Genomic DNA, 24029 nt, shown 5'->3' with positions numbered 1-24029 from the left:
CAAAGCCAGCACAACTACAATGGGAAGGTGTAGAAAAGAAGAGATTCTCACTCGCTATTAGGAGAAATAAAATTGTGTCACATACCTTTCACCCTGCAGTTCTACTTCTAGTGATTTATCCTATAAATATTCTTCCACATTTGTGAAATGACAAGAAGTTATTCACTGCAGCATCTGCAATGGCAACACTATCTACAGTTCAACAGTATCAACATGTTCATCAATAGAAGACTGATAATTTAATGTTACATCTATACATTGGAAAAGAATGATCCTCACATGAGAAGATCCACAAATATATAAAGTGAAAAAAGCAAGATACAGAACAGTACACACAGTATGGTACCATCTGCACTAAAAGATATATTTACATGTGTTTGTTTCTATATGTATCATACATCAATAGGAGATATTGTCAACATCAGTGGAAATATCCTGAGAATATGGTTGCCTCCAAGAAGAGGAACTGAAGTCACTGGGGGGCAGAAATGAGATGGAATATTTGATGATGTAATTTTAAAAATTAGGGTCGCCTGGGTGGCTCAGTGGCTTAAGTGTCTGACTCTTGATTTAAACTCTGGTCATTATCTCCTGGTTTGTGGGTTCAAGCCCTGTGTGGGGCTCCGCAACAGTGTGAAGCCTGCTTGGGATTCTCTCTCCCCTTCTCTCTCTGCCCCTTTCCCTTCATGTACGCACTTTCTCTCTCTCAAAAAAAAACAAAAACAAAAACAAACCAACCTTAAAAAAGGTTATGTTCTATTTCAATGTATTACTTATTAAAAGAGTAATCATATAAAAATCCTTTCAATGAGATTATTCCATGTATTTCTTCATGTTGTTTCCGATATATGCCTCTTGCAATCAAGATCTTAAAGGTACCTTTATAACCCACTATTAGAACACCATGAAAAGCCTTGTAGCTTTTAATCAGATTAGGCATCTTTAGAACTGCTCAGCAACTACTGAACATGCACGTGGAGTCACGAGAAAGTAATTGCTGGCACATTGTTCTCCCTGGCGGAACAGATGGCACAGAAGTCCTGTCTTCACTGTCCTGAACTTTGCAACAACCATCCCTTGCTTTCCTTCAGTTTTACCTAAATGCGGTTATCTTCTAAACACTACAGTTAGCTTTGTTGGTTTTGAAGCTTTCTATAAACATCACGTTGTGTGTACTTTCTCACAATTGGCTTTAGTTTTTGCTGAATAGGATTTAAAAAAAAATTTTTTTTAAAGTAGGCTCCGTGCTCCCTGCTCTGAGATCAAGAGTCGCATCCTACAGACTGAGCCAGCTGGGCACCCCACTCACTATGACATTTTTGAGATAGATCTATACTGAAGCATGTAGCTGTAGTGACTTCTTTTCCCCGACTATATGGTATGCTACTATATGAACACGTCATGATGTATTCAGTCAATTCAGTCAGTCCATAAACATTAGGTTACTTCATATATATTTCTATATATGTTGCTATCACAAACAACGTGTGCTTATTTTTATGCATGTATGTTAGACTTTCTGTAGACTGTATGCCTTGGAGTGGCATTGCTGGCAAAAGAGCACATGCCTCCTTGAATTTACTAGATCTAACTTGCTGGCTAAAGCAGCCGGCCTGGTCTACAGTCCTAATAGCAGTAGATCAGAGTACTTGTGGCTCCAGATACCCACCACCATTTTATACAGTCATTTTTAATTTTTGCCAATCTGATGGATGGAAAATAGGGTCTCGCCATCATTATGATGTGCATTTCCTGGATTAGTCTGGTAGAACGTCATTTAGTAAGTCCTTCATAAAGAGAGAAATCATTCAGCTTTCCTCTTCCGTGAACTGCCTGTTTAAATGTTCCACCAATTGTTCTGTTGCATTGTATTTTTTATTCCTCTGAATCAACAGTTCTTAATAAATTCCAGATGCATGCCTTTCATCAGGTGAAGGTGTTACAAATGTCTCCTCGCATTTGTGGCCTGTCATTTCACTTTCATTATCTTTCCATGTAGAGGAGCTTATATTTCCAGGTAGCCGAATTACCAGTCTTTTCATTAGGTGTTAGCACTTTTTGTATCTTGTTTAGAAAATCTATCCTTACCTTCCAGGTCTTAAAAGATATTTTCCTATATTGTTTTCTAAAAGTTTTGTCTGGTATGTCCAGATGTTTAATTCATCTGGAATTGATTTTAATAGAATGGAGTAGAGATCCAATTTTCTTTTCAAATGGAAAACCAGTTGTCCTGTCCCCATTTACTGAAGAACTTAATTCTTTATCCACTGATATGAAATACTAGCTGTCGTAAACCAAGTACCCCAGTAAGGGTGGAGATGTTTCTAGGTGCTTTCTGTTGTCTGATTCTTAGTTTGCTTTTATTCCTTCTGCCAATACAAACAGCACAACACCCGCATCTGATCAAAATGCCTTCTCAGATTTTCAAATCCTTTTGTTTTAGGCCTCTAGGGATTTTCCTCGTTATCAGCTAAACTATGCATTTTAAAGGATGTTTGTTAGAAAGTGTTTCTATGCCTGTAGTGAGGGATTTTCAGACTGTCTAGTTAACCCTAACCCAGTGATGTAAAGTGCAGTTGCTTAGTTGATTCCTAAAACCAAATGTTTGTGCTTATCTCACCTTGAGGATATGATGCAGAAAAAACACAAAGTGCTTCCGTATTGGGGATTTTCTCTCAGTAAAAGACTGAGGCATTTAAAATGACATTTTAAATAACAAGCATGTTAAAGTATGTTTTGGTTAAAACCCCACGTTAAACAAAAAATTGTTTTGTGCATATCAGTGTAACTTGGTCAAAATAACAAATTTCCAAAGTAAAACAAAGCAAATGAGCTGAAAATAATCAGACCCTCATCCCTGTTACAGGAAGAATAAAGCCCGTCAAATAGATAAACAAGTCCTATCATGAAACAGCTTTGTGGGGGAGGGATGTAGGAAAAATGTGTTCATTCTGATGGACAGCTGTAGTGGCAAAGCACAGGTCAGCACTATGGACATCAATTACATGTGTCTCATGAGAGTTGAGAGATACTTAAATGAGTTAATGTTTGTAAGGAACTCAAAAGTGTCTGGTATGTAGTAAATACTGTATGAGTTCTTGTTAAATAAGAACAAGGGGTGGGGTGCCTAGGTGGCTCAGTTGGTTAAGCAGCAAGACACTTAAGTGGAGGACACTTGGTTGGTTTTGGCTCCAGTCCTGATATCAGGGTTCCTGAGTTTGAGCCCCACATCAGTGTCTGCAATGACCACGTGGAGCCTGCTTGGGATTCTCCGCCCCGCCCCCCGCTTTCCTGCTTGTGTGTGCTCGCTGTCTCCCTCTCAAAATAAATAAATAAATAAAACTTAAAAATGAAAACAAGGGGTGGAATTACAACCACACCCTTTGGATAATGTGTCCCTATTAGTCCCAGATAGGAAGCGTGGAAGCCACACAGCTGAGCAGTGGTTGAGAGAAGAGTCGTTAACATTATATCTATTTATAGCCAAATCCACCTAGCGGTGTATAGCTTGTCCTATCCTCAGATGAGATAGGAGAAATTGGGAGACAGGGAGGTATTACCACCTTCTTTATTTTAACACACAAAAAAAGGTTTCATTTCCCTTTTAAAAGATCTGATGTTGTGTGCTACATTTACTAGCAAAGATTTAAATAAATTACTCCCAAACCATCAGCAACATGCTTTATATTAAGTTCACAGATTATAGGGGAAATATACTTTTCGTTATTCATATAACTTGTCAGAATGGGCTCAACTGTTTGGCACTATGACCGCTTCAACACAAGGACCGTATCTCGTTCATCTCTGGTACCCAGCACAAAGGGAATGTTCAATCAGGCATGAGTAGTTGGGGAATGTAACTTCAAGTTACTCCACCTTTAGAAGGCTTTCCAGGACTATAATAATATATTCCTCTCTTCGTCAAGTCCTCTCATTTTTATTTCACCAGGGTCGGAATCCACTTTCAGGGGCGCTGCCTGCAATACATTCATTGACCATGTGATGTCTTCCCATTACTGTAATGTTCAACAAGGGCCAATAGAAATTAGGAAATTGACTTCTACACTGAGAGATTAGAGGATTCCTGTCCCCACTCTCAATTTCTGACATTTGCAGTAATCTGCAGAAGTCAGCACAGCTCAACAAGCCTGTATTAAGTCTTAATGACAGAAAAATTGTGGAAACAAAGATGAAAGAGAGGTAAATCCCAACTCTGCCTCTTGTAGGACTTCTAGTTTAGAAGGGAAAACAGACACAGAGCTTCACAGCATTAATCCCAATTTGGGTTTAATAACCATCTTTTCACTACACAGTAATGAAGACAAATTAGGAGTCTATTCCTTACCACTATATCCCTAGCACCTAATAGTGTCTGCCACTGAAAACACTCAATATTTGTTACATATTATCAAATATTGTATCAAGAGCATTAAGGATTCACAGTGGGCTCACGGCAGTAGAGTAGGGTAATGTGAACATCCTGCCCTTTATGTTGTATGTTGGGTGTGCATGTGTGTTGACATACCTTCAGAGGGAGCTGAGCATTGGTTTTCAAAGTTGTGGGGTTCTTTTTCCAAAATGCTAAATTTTTATTCAGCAGGTCTTCCACTTGGGAAGCATCTTTGCTTCTGGAAAGCTAAAAGGGGCCAGAAGTCACATGGAACAAGTATTTATCTTTGATTCTAAGTTTTAAAGAAGAAAGGTATAGTATGACTCAAAGCAAAGAATCATAGTACCCCAAAACAAAACAGAGGAAGGACAGAGGGGGCCACAAAATTCCATGGTTCCCATGAAACTGGAAGGGCAGTCAGAGTGACCTAAGTCAGAGTAGTGTGAGTCAGAGTGGCCTGAAGCAGAGTGGAATACAGACTGTACCTTCTGCCTTAGAAAACGCCCTGCAGTGCTTCTGTCTGAAGAAGTGAAATGCATCAGCAGCAGACCACAGGAATTTGGCCCAAGATGAATACCAGGGAATGAAAACCAGTGAGGTGGCCTTGTTAAGGTCTTTATCTCTCGTACTTTTTTAAAAATCTAAGTTTTGTTTTATTTATTTTTTTATTTGAGAGGGAGAGAGTGTGTGCGCAGGGGTGGGGGAAGGGCAGGAGAGACAGAGAGAGGGAGAATCCCAAGCAGGATCCATGTTCAGTGCAGAGCCTGACATGGGGCTCGATCCCATGACCCTGGGATCATGACCTGACCCAAAATCAAGAGCTGGACACTTAACCGACCGAGCCACTCAGATGCCCCAAAGTCTTTGTATCTCTTACATTTTTTTAAAAGCAGGCTCCATGCCCACAGGGCTTGAACTCAAGATCAAGACCTAAGCTGAGATCAAGAGTCAGATGTCTAAACAACTGAGCCACCCAGGTACCCCTATATCTCAGAAAAGTCTGACTCTGCTCTTTCCTTTCCCCTAGCTTCAGAGCACCACAACCACCAATGGCTTAGATTGTCTTATGGTAGCTGTTTACCCAAACAGATTCTTTTCTGTTAACATCTACTCTGAGCTTTTCATTCCTCTGCAAAAACTCAACCTCTCTCCTATCTGTTTTCAAAAAGAACATGAAAAAGAAAAAAGGGACACCTGAGTGGCTCAGTCAGTTGAGTGTCTGACACTTGATTTCCACTTAGGTCATGATCTCACACCAAGATCTGAGCCCTGCTTTGGGCTCTGCACTGAGCATGGAGCCTGGTTGAGATTCTCTCTCTCCCTGCCCCCGCCCTCTCCCCTGCTGGTGTGCTCTCTAAAATGAGAGAGAGAGAGAGAGAGAGAGAGAGAGAGAGAGAGAGAGNTGTGCTCTCTCAAATGAGAGAGAGAGAGAGAGAGAGAGAGAGAGAGAGAGAGAGAGAGAGAGAGAGAAAGGAGAAAGCTCTAAAATACTAAGATATAGAAGCTTTTGTTTTTATGCCGATTAATATCCTCTGTCTTCAAAAATATAACCTCATTACAAGAATAAGCACATTCTTTGTGGGGGCCCTTTGTGGATAGAGATCACTTTTTATTTTTTTTATTACTCCTAATAAGCCTAGCCCAATGCCAAGCACATAGTAAGCACTCAGCTGATGGAACACATAACAAACCTAACATACGGGGCACTAAGATAAAATAAAAATTGAAACTAAGAATTATATGTATTCATTTCTCTCCTTGTTTTCCTATATATAGTACCCCATTCAGATGCCCTTACAAGCTCTTACCACACTTTATTTTAACTGCCTATTTAGATTAGCCCTTAATATTCGTTTCGTGAAAAAATAATGTGCTGCAACTTATAAAATGACAAAGGTAAAATAAATATGATAAAATGTTTAAAAATGAAGAAGGCTCTGACAAAATTTTGGCAATTCACCAACATAAGGATGTTTTTATCATTCATGCAGAAGCATGACTCGGTATTAGGTTTATTTTGGAATAGCTATATCTTTACCTGATGTCAATACTCAAACAACAGATTATTAATTTTTAAAAATTAAACTTTTTTCTTAAGTTTGCATAAATGAAGAAAAGTAACACACTGAACAAGTTATTAAGTGCAGTCTCAGGCTTATGTGGAATTATGACTGCTTTCAACAATTACTGACACTTCTTTTCAAAGAATACCTTCATACTAAGAGAAGTCTGTCTATGTAACAGACTGAAGAGAGCCCAAATGTGGCATTCTCAAAACAGCACATAACTATTAAAGGTAATGCCGCAAACAACTTATTTCCTTTAAAACTTCACTAAGTAATTCCAAGGAGTACGACAAAACATTAAAGGCTTCTAATGTTCATCCTAAGAATTAGGTAGCCTTCTTGGACTTTCTCTTCTCTGCTTCTTCCTTTTCCTTTTCTATTTCAGTTACTTGTAATTCAATTTCTTTGGCACTAAACATCTGAAAGGAAAAAAATTTAAAAAAGCAAATTTCAATTATACCAGTAATTTCTAAATATTTCCAATATAAATTATATTTTATACATTTATATTTTCTTTTTTTAATGTTTATTTATTTATTTTTAAGAGAGAGAAAGAGTGAGGGAGGGGCAGAGAGAGAAAGAGATCTCAAGCAGGCTTCAAACTGTCAGGGAGAGCCCACTGTGGGGCTCGAACTCACAAATCACAAGATCATGACCCGAGCCAAAATCAAAAGTTGGATGCTTAACCACCTGAGCCACCCAGGTGCCCCTATACATTTTCTTCCTTCCTTCCTTCCTTCCTTCCTTCCTTCCTTCCTTCCTCCCTCCCTCCCTCTCTCCCTCCCTCCCTTTCATCTTTTTGAGACAGAGAGACAGCATGTAAGTTAGGCACAGAGAGAGGGATGGAAGGGAGAGAGAGAGGAGAGGGGGCAGAGAGGGAGGAGAAAGACTGACATGGGGCGGGGAGGGAAACAGGGAGAGAGGGAGAAAGGGGGGAGAGAGGGAGGGGGGGAGAGAGAGAGAGAGAGAGAAAGAGAGAGAGAGAGGGAGAGGGGTCATCTGAAGTGGAGCCTGTGTTTTTTTGTTTTGTTTTGTTTTGTTTTTTTTGTTTTTTACCTGAAACAGAAACAGGGCTCATGGTCATCTGAAGTGGGGCTCTAGCCCACCAAAAGTGGGGCTCTGCTCACCCAAAATGGGCATTTATATTTTCTATTTAAAATTTAACTTTATATCTGCAAATATGTAATGAAATATATATATAACCAACATATTTATAACAAATATTGACAAAACTTGAACTCTATGACATTTCCACTTCATTGCATTAAAAAAGAAAGCAGGGCAGGAGCGTCTGGATAACTCAGTCAGTTAAGTGTCCGACTTCAGCTCAGGTCATGATCTCACAGTTAGTGGGTTTGATCACTGCATTGGGCTCTGTGCTGACAGCTCAGAGCCTGGAGTCTGCTTTGGATTCTGTGTCTCCTTCTCTCTCTGCCTTTCCCCTGCTCATGCTCTGTCTTACTGTGTCTCAAAAATAAATATAATTTTAAAAAATTTAAAAAAAGAAAGCAGGGAAAAATGTTATATTGCATTACATATCCTATATATGACTATAACTCTGAAAACATTTTAATGCAGGCTCATTCTATTTATGAGCAAGTAACTCATTACTGAACTCCCTCCTCCTCTCTACTCTACTGTCTGATTCTCTGATAGGGTTTGCCTATTTTATCAGCCATTAGAATCGCCAAAGCAGCAGGGAAAAGATGACTTACACTGCTTTGTTTACAACTCCTTCACTACAGTGTGAAGCAAAAACACCTTTTATCATATATCAATCAATTTTATTGTATCTAAAATTAAAGATGGGAGCAATTTGCCCAAGGTCATACTATTAAATATATTAATTTCCTGGAACTTAGGTCTATGTAACTCTAAACTTAAACCCAGGTCTATCCAATTCCAAAGCACATGCCCTATTTGTTACACAGCATATTGGGAAATGCACGTGGCAGGGCAGTGTAACTTTGCTGCCAGCACACATACCATCCTAGCACTCCTAAGTAAAAAAGATATGCCTGCTGGATGTGTCTATCCATGTGGGTATATATGTAAGTGATGAAGCTGGAGAGGGAAATCTGGCCTCAGTGCTTTTGTGTCCTTGTGGTTTTGGTGCATCTGTTCTGAGATCCCTGATGGCAGGGGTGACAACATGGCCCACTTCTCATCTACACTCCATGCTCAGCACTATGGTTATTTTTGTGGGGTCCTGCAGAGGCAGAACCTCCCCACCTTTCCCCATTTCTCTTAGTCATTGAAGCTTTGCTGCTGCCTTATCCTCACATCGCCATCTACTGGCTGACTAGTAAAAGGTGCGATTGTTGTGTCTTAACAATGACAACAACACAACTCAAAAAACCAAAACCCCACTGCTTCACCCAATGCTGACTTTAGTACTATATCCCCTTGAAATACTTCCTTTAAAGTAAAAAGTATATGTAAAATAATCCTTTGTAGTATACTTTTCATATAGTTAACTGTGCTTTAAGTGCTTTTTACACTCTCAGCTAGAGAGCTGGCAAATTGTACTGTGTTCCGTTCTATCTACGGAACAATAGTGAACGAAATTTCACATGTTCTTTGGCCAATGAGTCCTCTATCACAATACTCTGGACAATTTATTTTGTGCTTCAGCAGTTTTAACCCATAATGGTTAACAAAAGGTACACAAATAACAACGTTAGACTTGGCACAAAGAAATACGGAAAGGTTATCACACTGGGTATTAAAATTTATGTTTTACAGAGTCTAAAGACACTTGTAAGTGAAAAGTAGAGAAAACAGATAAAAACCAGTATACAATCAACAGGAGCGGAGGGTTTTTGACATAATGAAGGATAATATTATGTTAGAAGCCTGGAGGGCCAATAATTATACTAATGGTAGCTGAATGACATTGGCTGGAAGCATATCTTGATTTTCAGAAGATCTAAAAGGACAGGAAGAATCACTGCTTTCTACAGAATACCTTGTTTTATTGTGCATTGCAAATACTGCATTTTTAATAAGTTGTTGGGATTTTCTTTCTTTCTTTTTTTTTAAGTAAGCTCTACACCCAATATAGGGCTTGAATTCACAACCCTGAGATCAAGAGTCACATGCTCTACCAACTGAGCCAGCCAGGCACCCCTGCATTTTCTATGAAGGTATGTGGCAGCCCTCCATCAAGCAAGCTTAGTGGCACCACTTTCCTAACAGCATTTGCTCACTTTGTGTCTGTGTCACATTTTGGTAATTTTCATGTTTCAAATTTTTTGAAATTATATTTGTTATGGTGATCTGCAATCAGAAAATATAACTCACTGACAGCCAAATATTTGCTAGCTGACAGCAGTGAGTCCAATGCGGGGCTTGAATTCATGAACTGTGAGATCATGACCTAGCCGAAGTCCAATGCTCAACCAACAGAGCCACCCAGGCACCACAGCATTGTGTTTTTAAATTAGGTACATTGCTTTGTTTTAGACAAAATGCACATTTAAGAGACTATGGTATAGTGTAAACATAACTTTTACATGCATTGGGAAACCAAAAAATTCATTTGACTTGTTTTGTTGCAATATTGGTTTTTTAAAAAAAATTTTTTTTTGGAGAGAGTGTGCATGTACAAGAGTAGGGGAGGGTTGAGGGAGAGAATCTTTTTTTTTTTTCTTCTTAAATAGTTTATTGTCAAGTTGGTGAGGGAGAGAATCTTTGAAGCAGACTCCATGCCCATGGTGTGGAGCCTGATGCGAGGCTCAATCCCATGACTATGAGATCATGACCTGAGCTGAAATCAACAGTCGGATACTCAACCAACTGAGCCAACCAGGTGCTCATGCAATATTGGCTTTATAGCAGTGTTTGGAACTGCATTCTTAGCATCTCCAAGGTAGGCTTGTTTATGGTGCTGGGGATAAGTATCCATAGGCAATATTCTATACTAACCCCATATATGAGTGGCTCGGTAGGGGTTCCTACTTAGAAGAATATATACTAAACGGGGTAAGCCTACATACAGATCTCAGCACCTCTAAGTCTTCACAAAGGACCAGGGATAGGTAAGTGCTCGCAATAAGCACATCTGAATTGGTGAACATAAGCCTACAGAAACAAAACAGAAGTCATCATGGTGTCAGTGGATGTTAATGGATGTTTTAGGCTTTCAATGAAGATTCACAGGTGTCAACATTTTGACAGGATTCAACTGCTGTCAAGTTACTTTATACTACATATGTTTTTTCCTCTTTGGTTAACGACTTACCTTCAAAGGCTGGTTTCTTCTTATTATAGCAAGCTCAATGTTTTTTCCACCAGACTGGACAACCTAATGTAGAACAAACACAATATTAGAATTACTTTTGTTTTTTGAAGCAAACAGATACAAAAAAACCCATATTTTCTTAAATATGCTTTATAGATCACTTACTTCTAGCAAAGCTTTTATTGCTAATTTGATAGCTTCATTGGCATTTGCTATAGCATCTTCTGTATAATTCTTTTCTAGAAATTCCCGGACAGTTTTAGCACTTCGGCCTATTGCATTTGCCTTGAAAAATAAGATAATTATTAATATCACTGCAGTATGAATGAATTTATGGTTACTCAGTGAAGTTTAGAGTTTATTATCACATTTCTTAGTATAATTACTAAATGCAAACTGTAGTTTTGAAAAATTAGCTAACATTTCAGCAGCTCATTTTGTTACTACATGAATAATCTGAAATGGTGGCATGACTTATCTTCAAACATACCAATGTCTTGTCCTGGTCAATGCTTTCTACTACTTTAATGGCTCCCAACTCCTTGGTAAGCAGAAAAGACTGAAAGAGTTGAAATTCCAAGAGAGGTAGAGAGGAAAGGAGGTATAACTTTGTAATACAGTACAAAAGGAAGAAAGAAGGGGAAAAGGACATTGGCATGAAAAAGAGACTATTTACATGAACAGAGCTATGCATACCATTTTCTTATAACTTACAGAGGTCACCTAATTACTAACTCATTATCTTTGATTCTATAAATGAGAAAAGAGTATCCTGTTCTATTCCCCAGTTTTCTTTCTCTTTAGAAATTTTCATCAGATGAAGGAAACAGGCAAATGATTGCCCTGGCTGCATGACCACGGGTAGTATATGGCATGTTCTTTTAATTTAGTATAAATATTTAGACGAGTATTAGTGATGATAATGAGGATGATAATAGTAATTCATATTAACAGAGCATTTATGTGCCAGGCACTGTGCTAAGCATTTTACATGGATTATCTTATTCAACCATCATACAAACAATTAGTTACTATTACTAACTCCAATTCATGAATGAAGAAATGGGTGGTTGGAAAGGTTAAAACGAGCTTTCTCAGACTCAGCACTATTAACATTTTGAGCTGGATAATTCTTTGTTGTGGAGCGCTGCCCGGTGCATTGTAGGATGTGTAGCGGTCTCCATCTACTAGATGCCAGTAGTATCCCCCACCCCAGTTGTGACAACCAAACATGTCTCTAGATATTGCCAAATGTCTCTTAGTGGGTACAAAATGCCTCTAATTTGTGAACCAGTGGTTAAGAAATCTTGCCCAAGATCATGGAAGGTGGGGTAAGTAGAAGAGCTGAACTTTGAAGCCAAGTAGTTTGAATTGACATTCCAAGCTTTGAACTTTATACACCATGCTGCCACATGACCCTTTGCTTTGATGACTTTAGAGAGTGACAAGAACCGGCAGAAAGGCCCTTCCTTTCACTGAAGGATTCTGGCAGTGCATGAGGGAAAGTCTTAGTTCTAAGTGGTTGTGGTTAGTTTTGATTAGAAGAAAGAGATCTCAAAAGAGATTTTAGGAAGTGAGCATGAAAGCATACCTTTTGTACTGCCTGACAGTATATTGTTCTGGTTAGCAGAATTTTTTTCACAGGAAATTTTTCTATGCCTTTATATTTCAGAGGATTAAAACTGTGAAATTTTAAATTGAATCTTGTGGCCTTGAAATTTCACTAAGATCAAAGGTAAAGACTTCAGATTGGTATAACTGTGGAGTATTATTAGCTACTATTTTTCACGGCGTAACTAGCTGTTGCCCTGAGAGGAAGAGTATAAGGTAGTAGTTTATTCAAAAATCTCACTGAGCCCTTAAAGATCCCCTTATAAATTCTTGGTGACTTTCCTGTCCAATTCTTCTAATTGCTCATATAAAAATTCTTTAATTCTTATTTACTTGACTGGTTTCCTAAAATCTTTTTAACACATTCAAATCCCCACCCTTCCTCCAAACCCATCACCCACCCCTCCAGCCCACTTCAGAAGACTCTGATAGTCTTGCACTGTTTTTTCCTGCCTTCCTATAATGATTAATGATAATTTTCTAGAGCAAAAATTAACAGCAGCCAACCCCAATATCCATTCTTCCTTTGTGACAGAACTCTAGGCAATGTGCCTGCTGAAAAGTATGACTTCCTAGCCCCAGCTACCAGTAGGAATACGTAAGTGGAAATAAATGGGTGGAATTTCTAGAAACCTTTGGTGTCTGGAATGCAGACAGGCTGTCTAGAGATCTAGCAGCCACGTTGAGAGCATGGGCAAAGACGAAGATCATAAAAGAGACAACGCCAGTGACCATCTATCCTCAAACTTCTAATTATATGAGAAAAATAAATCCTTATGCATTAAGAATCATCACATCACTGTTGTTAAGAGCCAAAACAATACCCTGTAGGTATATCTTTGTATATCTTAAAGATCTACAGAATAAAAACTGGTAAACAAGGTCATTTTGAAAGGTATACTTTATTTACTATTAGAATTTCTTAGCTGATGAGTAAATAGTGTTATCCTTTGTGTGGTCTCATACAGAAAGTATGAAGGCTTGATGATTGTTGACCTTTCCTCCCTCTCTTTTAAATCCACTCTGATCAGTCTCTCATCAGCATGACACCAATGACCTGCCCATGGCCAAACCCAATCGTTTCACTTTTTATCTGACTAATCAGTGGCATTGGCTCAGCTGATCAACTCTTCTGGGAATAGTGTTTTCACTTGTGATCCAGGATGACACTCTCTGGGTTCTCTTCCTTCACAGACTATGCTGGATCCTTCCCCATCTTCCACTGGTCCAGTGCCCCCAATCTAGATTATTATTGGACACAGCCTTCTAACTTGTTTGCTTGCTTCTACCTTACCATACAATCTATTCTCAATACAGTAGCCACACAGATACTTTAAAGATATAAAAGTCGGATCATGTTACTCTATTATGCAAAAAAATCAAACGGCTTTCTATATGACTCTATTTACTATGCAAGTCCTATCATGGCCTTCAGATCCTGTAAGATCTAGTGCCCTCCTGCTTCTTACTTCATCCCTCATCACAACCTTTCCAGATTCACCACAGCACAGTCATATGCTCTGCATAGAGCTTGATATCTCACAGATACGGAACATACTGCTGCCCTATTGGTTCCTGTATGGAATACCACAGAAAGAACTACCTAGCTTGCTCCTTTACTTTCTTCAGGCCTCTGTTCACATCTCACCTTTTCAAAGGTGCTTTCCCTGACTACCTTACCTACCAATCACATTCTATCCTCCCAGCCTGTTCTCTTTTTCCCCCAAAGGGTTTATATTTCATATATACCATCTGGACATATTTTTGTCACCTCTGTATTCCCAGAACCTAGAACAATATTTGATATGTAATTCAAATATTTATAGATGGACTTTTTTGAAGTTTTTTTTTTTTTTTTTTTTTGAGAGAGAGAGTCTGTGTGTGAGTGTGTACCTGTGAGTGACGGAGGGGCAGAGAGAGAGAGGGAGCCAGAGAGTCCTAAGCAGGTTCAGCACTGTCAACGTAGAGCCCAGAGTGGGGCTTGATTTCACGAACTGTGTGATCATAACCTGAGCCCAAATCAGGAGTCAGAAACTTAACTGACTGAGCCCCCCAGGTGCCCCTAGATTTAATATTTATTAAATGATGGACTGTTTATATATTTTACTTTGTAACTTTTGATAGTGAATTATCTTTGGGAATCCTCCTGTATATTACCCCTGGCACAGAGATATCATCAACTCACAGAATTACCGCTCTGGTATACAGTTTCTTCTTTATTTCTGGCCCCTTAGGATTTTGTCTGTTTTGTAAGTTTAGCTATGCATTAAAAACGTGTTAATGATCATTCTAGCATTCTGTATGGTTATAGAAGGAGGATTTTGATTAATATAATTTAATGTAATGTGCCAAACCCTAGAACCCATTGCTTCAAGTAAAGAAATATTTTCTGCAATATGAAAATATAAAGAAGAAGAAAAATATTTTAAAAAGGGTGCCTCTACTGATCTGGAAACTGCCAGAACTACATGGCTACCTGATTTCTTAAGACTTTCCTGTCACAGAAGGGGCAGCTATATGCCTTTAGTAGAAGAGAAACTTACTCTGGATAGTTTTCTTTCCCTGTACCAAATGCCTCACCTTCTGTGAACTTGCTGAATGTTTTCTTCACCGTGATGGTATCCTACAAAACACTGCTGATGACCAAGGAGGGACCAAGAGAATATCCTTGTGCCCATGAGATTCACTGGTCTTATGTTCTCTAATCCTACAGAAGCCAGCCTGATGAAAAATAGGGAATAGCCAACAGAAGACTCGGTTACACCACTGGGAGGGGCAGGGACAGCATTTTCTGGAGCCAGGTTTCTGTTTGACAAGATCCTGTGTGCCTGGAAACAGGAAGCAGTAACTAATTTCTCTCAGAGTCACAAATCTAGGAGTCAAGGGATAGGTGTCTCAGTAAACCCCTGATGGCCCACTAATAAAATTTTTGCTTCTTAGGTTGTATTAGTTTAAAAGTCCTAGTTCCCAAGTTGGCATCATGGTACAGAGGGAGAAGAGGCAATATTCTACTAGGGGACATAACAAAAATTTCGCTGAATTAGAAGCTGGGACTGCCACTTGGCAAGTTTGGACTCCTCATGCCTTTGAACCAATAGGCAACTACTGGGTTACTGTGAGGATGGTATGATTTATTCTGGTTATCAAGGGAAATAAAGTTACTATTATACAGTGGGGCCAGGGAGATGTCTAGTACTCAAGGGATTTTCTGGAGATCTTTCTTATTATTCCCATGTAAAGTGAAAAAAGTTAATGGAAGGCTCTATAATCCATTGAGGCAGGGTCACTAATGGACCTACATCCTGGCACAGTGGAAGTGTTGTCTCCACATGGTACCACAGCTGTGTCCTCAACAGCCCATGGTGTCACCTTTACAGGCTCCTTGGTATAGCAGGTCAGAGTGAAAAACAGTCCACACAAATGGAAAAAAGAAAACAAAAACAAAACCTCACGTGATCTTGTGGTTGTTCCCCCAAACAGAAATAAAACTGGAAGATTTTATTCTGCCTTTTCAGACTAGATATCAGAATTTATGTGACACTCACATAAACAGTGACTTGGCCTAAGCATGATGTGATGGAAGGAACACTGTACTAATAAGGCAGAAGACCCTGAGTTCTAATGACACTTTTGTTATTAACTAGTAGGGTGACCTTATAAAAAAATCACTCAATTCCTGACTCTCACTTACCAAATACATAAAATAAAAATGTTTTCAAACATTTTTTTGTTAAAATTTTTTAAAGTTGTGTTTGATTTCAACCAAAATCTTACACGAAGTTTAATATGTGAGATCAGGAGGGGCGCCTGGGTGGCTCAGTCGGCTAAGTGTCTGGCTTCAGCTCAGGTCATGATCTCGCGGTTCGTGGGTTCGAGCCCCGCATCAGGCTCTGTGCTGACAGCCAGCTCAGAGCCTGGAGCCTGTTCCGGATTCTGTGTCTCTCCCTCTCTCTGACCCTCCCCTGCTCACACTATCTCTCTCTCTTTCTCTCTCAGAAATAAAGAAAACATTTAAAAAAAATATGAGATCAGTAAAATGGTAATGGGGTGTACATGTGTGCAGGTGTATGCACACACTGTTCACACCCTCCGCCTCTACTACATGGCGTTCAGACAACACAGCAAAGCAGAGTTTCAGGCCTGAATGATAAATGAAATCCCCAAAATTAAAAAAAATTCCATAATTTTCCTAACTAGTTGACTTTGAAATAAAATTGCTTCTCTGTATGACCCTAGGGAGCACACAAATTAAAAGGAAAATTATGTAAACTTGGAAATTACTATGTTATGATATTGAAATGAAATGTAATGATGTAATAATTAATACAAACAGAAGATGGCAGACTTCAAAATATTTCGAAAAAGGTTGAGTGTAAGAACTTGTTGAAAGTATAGATTTGTTAAATTATGAAAGAAAAAAAAAGTATAGCTTTGGGAAGCCTAAGAAATCTAGTCCATGTAAAAGATTTCTTAAATTGGCAGAAAAGGTCCGGTATTTGAGGCAGGTAATTTCAGTTTCTGATTACCAATTAGTTTGTCCAGGTAACTTAAAAGAAGATGTGTAGCTAACACAAGTATTCAGATCTTTATAGCAAGAATATAATCCATTATTTCACTGGCCTGGTTAATCGGTTTATAAAACAGTATGAATGTGGTCAGCCCAAATCAACTCCTTTAGTTAATACAGACATAAAGACCAAGGTAGTAGTAGTTCCCCATTAATCTGTCTTTCATTTTTTAATTTAATTTTAATTTTCTTTATTTTTTTAGAGAGAGAGTGCACAAGTGAGCAAGGGGCAGAGAAAGAGAGAGAGAATCCGAGAAGAGGGGGGGAGAGAGAGAGAGAAAGAGAGAGAAGTGAGGCTCACCCAAAATGGGGCTCATGTTTACCCAAAGTGTAAACATGAGCTCACCTGATGTGGGACTTGAATTCATGAACTGTGAGATCATGACCTGAGCCGAAATCAGATGCTTAATGACTGAGACACCCAGGTGCCCTATTTGGCTTTTAATAACAGTAAAATAAACTCTTCATGACATTTTTTTAAAGTTTATTTATTTATTTTGAGAGAGAAAGAGAGCATGTGTGAGCAGAGGAGGGTTAGAGAGGGAGAAAAAGAATCCCAAGCCGGCTCCACGCTGTCAGTGCAGAGCCCGATGTGGGAATTAATCCCAGGAGCTATGAGATCATGACCTGAGCCAAAATCAAGAGTCAGATGCTTAACCGAGCCAGCCACCCAGGCATCCTCATGAAATTATTTAAAGCTTGGGTGTTTAAACTTGAATAATGTAAAAATTTATTTAGATTTTATGGGGTACTTCTATATTTATATATGAGAATATACAAAAACTTATTTCTGGAAACTGTCAATAGTTTCCTAGGCCCTAGGACTTTTGTATTACATTTGAATGTACCATTAAGCAAAGTTAGTATTTAGGTACTGAAACAAGAATGACAACTTATCCAGAAAACAAACCATATTCCAAGAATTATGTGGAGACAATTGTAACATACTGCCATATACATGGCGATAGTATATTCATAGTTTGGGGTACTCTAACTCTCCTAGAATAGTTTGGGGTACTCTAACTCTCCTAGAATAGAGGACACGTTAAATATGTCACTGTGGGATTTAAATGCTCATTCAATTCTGTATTAAAAGCAGAAAGAATATTTCTACTCAAAGCAAGCATCTGTACGATACAGTACTTATTTGGAAGAATGAATGATGAATAGGAATTGGATATATCTCTTATTTGGTCATTTATATACACTTAGGTTTGTCACATCTTTTCCAAAGGAAAAGACCTTGTGATTAATAAACCAAAGTGTTTCTCTATCCATCAAAAATCATCGTAGTTGCTGACTAGCTAAATGGTTACATAAAGTTTGTACCATCATCAATATTTTAATGCAACATAGTTTTTGTTATGTTCTTGAAAACGATAAAACATTTACTGTGACTACATTTACTTAACTTCTAAAATATATTAACAAATTCATGACTTACCTTCCAAGCATGGTAAGTACCAGAGGGATCAGTCTGATACAATCTTGGGATACCATCGTCATCAAAACCTACAATTAAGGCAGAAATACCAAAAGGTCTTCGTCCATTGCTTTGTGTGTATTTCTGAAAAATAAAATGTTTTTATAACTACCTTTTCATATGAGGCCATATAAAGAACAGCACTATTACTTACCAACTAAGAAATTCTAATAGTATATAAAGTATTCTTGCCAAAATTATAATCTTTGTTGATTCTTGTACTGTATTTCTTTAAGATCCTCTCTCTGATTTTTTCTGGACTAACTTCAATCATGATGAAATTTTAATGAAATTAATGCATACACTGTGTAAAATTAAATAATAAGAGTGCTTACAGATGGTCTTAAAACTGTTTTCTCATTGTTTTACATGCTTTTACATAACTAGACTATAATCTTGTTAATATAGCAGAGAACTATATATGCCACACCATTTTGGTTCCCACCTAGTAAAGCTGATTTTAGTGAGCTGTGCTTTGGAAGGAAGTCCTTGGGCTTACTCTGAGAGATACTACACTTGTTACAATTATAATCAATATTTTTACTTGATACTATTATCAAGTATATTCTGTTCACTAAGTTATACTAAGTGAATATACTAAGTTATTGCTACATTAAACCCAACTAAGAGATTTCTTTCAGTTCACAAACAAGGAAACCTTTGTCTCTCTGGACCACAAAGCATGTTTTTTTCCTTCCAGACAATAGTGCACTGGAAACCAATTGTATTTCTTTTTACTTTAGTGCCAGGAACTTCCTGGGAGTGGAATTCCCACTAACTCTGAGACTGGTGCTCCTAGAAGTTGTACACAGGGCAGCCCTGAAAGAAAGCTCAAGCCCATACCTTTTTTGTCACTTTTATATTTTATTATTATGTATTTTTATTAGCTACTTCAAATTTTGAATGCAAATAGTTGTGCTACAAATATAAATAAACTCTTAAAGAGCAGGGTTTATATCTTTATTCTCCTGTATTTCTTAATATTCCTAGTTCACACAGAGGTATGAAGCAGATGTTTTGTAAATATACCTCAGAGGAGAGACCCTTTTATTTGCTTAATCAACCATGTTTTTTTCTCTTTAATGAATAAGTAGTACTTGCACAGAGTTAAAATAATTTATTTATTTTATTTATTTTTTTTAATGTTTTATTTATTTTTAGGAGAGAGAGAGAGAGACAGCGTGAGCAGGGGAGGGTCAGAGAGAGAGGGAGTCACAGGCTGAAACAGGCTCCAGGCTCTGAGCTGGCAGTCAGCACAGAGCCCGACGCGGGGCTCGAACCCACGAACTGCGAGATCACGACCCAAGCGAAAGTCGGACGCTCAACCGACTAAGCCACCCAGGCGCCCCTAAAATAATTTAAAAGTCCAAAAGAATAATTTAAAAGATCTCTTTTGTCTCAGAGCCCCAAGCCCCTTCCCAGTAGCAACCCCACTATTACAGGTTTACAATGTATATTAAATGTTCTATGTATAGCCTTTATATTTCTAGAAGAAAAACTAAAACCACAATTGGGAACCTGGTATGTACAATGCTCTACATCTTGTTTTTGGTGGATACTATTTTAACTACTGAGAAAATCAAAGCAAATAAAGTAGAAAAGTATGAAAATGTTGGACTTAATTGAAACATGAATTAAAGTAAAAAAACAAAATAGAGTTAATTTTTTATAAGTATATAGCCTAAAAGTTTAGTATCAAGAATATATAGCATATAAAAAATCTCTACATGGACAATGGCAAAATCAATGCCAGAAAGTATTCTAAATGTTTTAAACGTATTAAATCATTTAATCCATAATGGAGCTCAATAAGTAGGTATTATTGTAATGTTTATTCCATAAATAAGAAAATTAAGAAAAAACAGGCTAAATAGTGTGCTCATGGCATTAACTAGGAAGTAGCAAAGTCAGGATTCAAACCCCCAATTTGCTCCTAGGGGCATATTCTTAACAACCAAGAGTGCCTGTCAAAAGGAAAGATAGTTTACACTAGAAGAAATGAAAATAGCAAAATGAGCATGTAGAAAAAAAATCAACCTCACTACTGATTATGAAATACAAATTGAAACAACTATTATAGTACTATGTTATACTTATTTGCAAAATAAAAGAAAAATGGAAACCCAAGGCTGATGATCCTTTAGGGATACATTTATGCATTGCTGGTTGCACAATAAAAATTGGTTCAATCTTTTTAGCAAGCAATTTAGCTACATATAACAAAAGTCTTAAAGCCCATTACAATATCTAATCTAGTAATCTCACACTGAAAATTAATTTAACAATATAATTCAAAAAAGAAAACTAAAAGCTGTGACAAAGATAGAGTAATGCCATTAAAGTACTAAATTGAGAAAGAGAATGAAAAAGGGAAAGAAACTGGAAACAATCTAAATAATTTCCAGTGAGCAACTGGAAACAGTATTACGTAGTTAGTAAGAATAGTAAGTATGCATAAGGACTATACTGGCATACATAAAGGGCACATAAAATGATAGTAAGAGAACAAATACTTATTATATACATCATGATTATACGTAATGTCAACCAGGGTATCTATCTATGGATTCAGAAGTCAAATCCAAACATGATCTGTTTTGTTTAGGTTTGCAGGTGAAAGAATCATGGGTATTTCTTTAGTAAACTTAAAAGAAAAGAAAAAGAAAAAGGTTTTCATTACTGTATCTCCAAAAGTATAGAAATTCCCTTAAAATATGAGATTTATTCTTTTAAATTTTAATAGATTCCCAGAATTGATAGTGATTGAGCATTTTAATGATCAAATCAACCCATTCCACTGGAATAGAGTGTTAATATGAAGTAAATGTTTGAAGGAATAAGGAGTTGAGTAGATTTACTAGTATTCCCATGACAGGAACCATAATGATGCAAAAGAAGAAAGCCTGAAGAAATCTGTTGGGACACTGGCTTACCTGCTTCAAGGTTGCTATGAAGCGAGTTATATATTCTACAGTGACTGGATCCTCGACTGTCAGCTTATGACTCTGGCACTCCACACGGGCTCTGTTTATTACTACTCTAGCATCAGCAGTCAGTCCTATGAAAGGAGGCAATGCATTATAAAAAAGAATGGCTTTTTTCTTGTCAAAAGGTTTTTTTTTTTAGCAACTATGAAATCTTTCTTGTGATGTCTATTGTTTTTTCTATCAACATATGTCCATTATAAAGAATTTGTAGTTCTTGTAAAATAGAGTATCATTTGTCTGACATTCAACACTTAAACTGATGCATTCTTATTTACTTTCAAAAAAATTTTATTTATTTTGGTTCAGCCTGGGTTCAATGTGGGGCTTTATCCCACCCAAAACTAAGAGAAAGATGCTTAACTAAGTCACCCGGACACCCCTTAATTTACTTTTTAAAGAAAATGGTTTATTTTTAATTTTTAAAAATTTATTTATTTATTTTAACAGAGAATGAGAGAGATGGCAGGGGAGGGGCAGAGAGAGAGGGAGACACAGAATCTGAAGCAGGCTCCAGGCTCTGAGCTATCAGCACAGAGCCCTACATGGGGCTTGAACACATGAACCGTGAGAGCCGATGTCAGACACTTAATTGACTGAGCCAACCAGGTGCCCCTTTCCTCTAGGATTTTGATGGCTTCCTATCTTACGTTTCATCCATTTTTAGTTTATATTTGCGTATGGTGTAAGAAAGTTCATTCTTCTGCATTTCACTGTCCAATTTTCCTAATACCATTTGCTGAAGAGACTGTCTTTTATCCATTGGATATTGTTTCTTGCTTTGTCAAAGATTAGTTGGCAATATGTTTGTGGGTCCATTTCTGGGTTCTCTATTCTGTTCCATTGATCTATGTGTCTGTTGTTGTGCCAGTACCATACTGTCTTGATGACTACAGCTTTGTTTAGTTTTCCTTTTTCAGGATTCCTTTGGCTATTCAGGGTCTTCTCTGGTTCCATACACATTTTAGGATTGTATGTTCTAGCAAATTATGGTGTTATTTTGATAAGGATTCGTTGAATATGTAGATTGTTTTGAGTAGTATCGACATTTTAGCCATATTTGTTCTTCCAATCCATGAGCATGGAAAGTTTTTCCATTTTTTTTTTTTTTGGTGTCTTCTTCAATTTCTTTCATAAGCTTTCTATAGTTTTCAGTGTATAGATTTTTCACCTCTTTGGTTAGGTTTATTCCTAGATATTTTATAGTTTTTGGTACAGCTGTAAATGGGATCGATTCCTTGATTTCTGTTTCTGTGGTTTCATTATTGGTGTATATAAATGCAACTGATTTTTGTACATTGATCTTATATTCTGTGACTTTGCTGAATTCATGTATCAGTTCTAGCAGTTTTTTGGTGGAGTCTTTTGGGTTTTCCACATAGAGTATCATGTCGTCTGCAAAGAGTAAAGGTTTGACTCCTTCTTGCTGATTTGGATGCCTTTTATTTCTTTGTGTTGTCTGACTGCTGAGGCTAGGACTTCCAACACTATGTTGAATAACAGTGGTAAGAGTGGATATCTTTGTTGTTCCTGACCTTAGGGAGAAAGCTCTCAGATTTTCCCCATTGAGGATGATGTCAGCAGTGGATCTTTCATATATGGCTATTATGATCTTGAGGCATGATCCTTCTATCCCTACTTTCTTGAGGGTTTTCATCAAGAAAGGATGCTGTAACTCTCCACAATAGCTAAAACATGGAAAGAGCCTAAGTGTCCATCAACAGATGAATGGATCAAGAAGATGTGGTTTATCTATACCATGGAATACTACATGGCAATGAGAAACAATGAAATCTGGCCATGTGTAGCAACATGGATGGACCTTGAGGGTGTTATGCTGAGCGAAATAAGTCAGGCAGAGAAGGACAAATATCATGTGTTTGCACGTATAGGAGGATTAGGAGGAACTTGACGGAGGAACAAGGGGGAGAAGAAGGGCGGAAATGGTGGGGGAAAGGGAGAGAGGCAAACCATGAGAGACTCTTGAATGCTGACAAAAACTGAGGACTGATGGATGTGGGGGGGAGGGGGGATGGGCATGGAGGAGGACACTTGTGGGGATGAGCACTGAGTGTTATGTGGAAACTAATTTGACAATAAACTATTTGTAAAAAAAAAAAAAAAGGATGCTGTATTTTGTCAAATCCTTTTTCAGCATCTGTTGAGAGGATCATGTGGTTCTTATCCTTTCTTTTATTATTGTGATGCATCTCACTGATTGATTTGTGGATATTGAACCAGCCCTTCATCCCAGGAATATATCCAACTCGATTGTGGTGAATAATTCCTTTAATGTATTATTGGATCTGGTTTGCTAGTATCTTTTGAGAATTTTTGCTTCCATGTTCATCAGGGAAATTGGTCTATAGTTCTCCTCTTTAGTGAGGTCTTTGTCTGGTTTTGGAATCAAGGTAATGCTGGCCTCATAGAATGAGTTTGGAAGTTTTCCTTCCATTTCTATCTTTTTGGAACAGCTTCAAAAGAACAGATGTTAACTCTTGTTTAAATGTTTGGTAGACTCCCCTGGAAAGCCATCTGGCCCTGGACTCTTATTTGTTGGGAGATTTTTGATTACCGATTCAATTTCTTTACTGGTTATTGGTCGGTTTACATTTTCTGTTTCTTCCTATTTCAGTTTTGGTAGTTTATATGTTTCTAGGAATTTGTCCATTTCTTCCAGATTGC

General features: G+C 37.8%; 1 protein-coding gene across 1 annotated transcript in view; it reads right to left on the bottom strand.

Annotated features, from left to right (window-relative positions):
* Positions 1–5865: 5865 nt before the first annotated feature.
* PSMA8 (proteasome 20S subunit alpha 8) overlaps positions 5866–24029 on the bottom strand; it is a 51541-nt gene continuing 33377 nt past the window's right edge. Inside the window, exons 3-7 of the mRNA XM_077778173.1 lie at positions 21294–21418; positions 18322–18444; positions 10865–10984; positions 10700–10762; positions 5866–6875 (exon numbers count right to left, since the gene is read on the bottom strand). Coding sequence (XP_077634299.1) covers positions 6783–6875; positions 10700–10762; positions 10865–10984; positions 18322–18444; positions 21294–21418 — 524 coding nt within the window. The 3' untranslated portion in view covers positions 5866–6782. The remainder of the gene's footprint in view (positions 6876–10699; positions 10763–10864; positions 10985–18321; positions 18445–21293; positions 21419–24029) is intronic.

Source organism: Crocuta crocuta, unplaced genomic scaffold (assembly GCF_008692635.1).
Source record: "Crocuta crocuta isolate KB4526 unplaced genomic scaffold, BGI_CrCroc_1.0 scaffold26, whole genome shotgun sequence".
Taxonomy (NCBI): Eukaryota; Metazoa; Chordata; class Mammalia; order Carnivora; family Hyaenidae; genus Crocuta; species Crocuta crocuta.
Note: the sequence above shows the minus strand (reverse complement) of the source record. Positions and strands in the feature narration are given on the sequence as shown.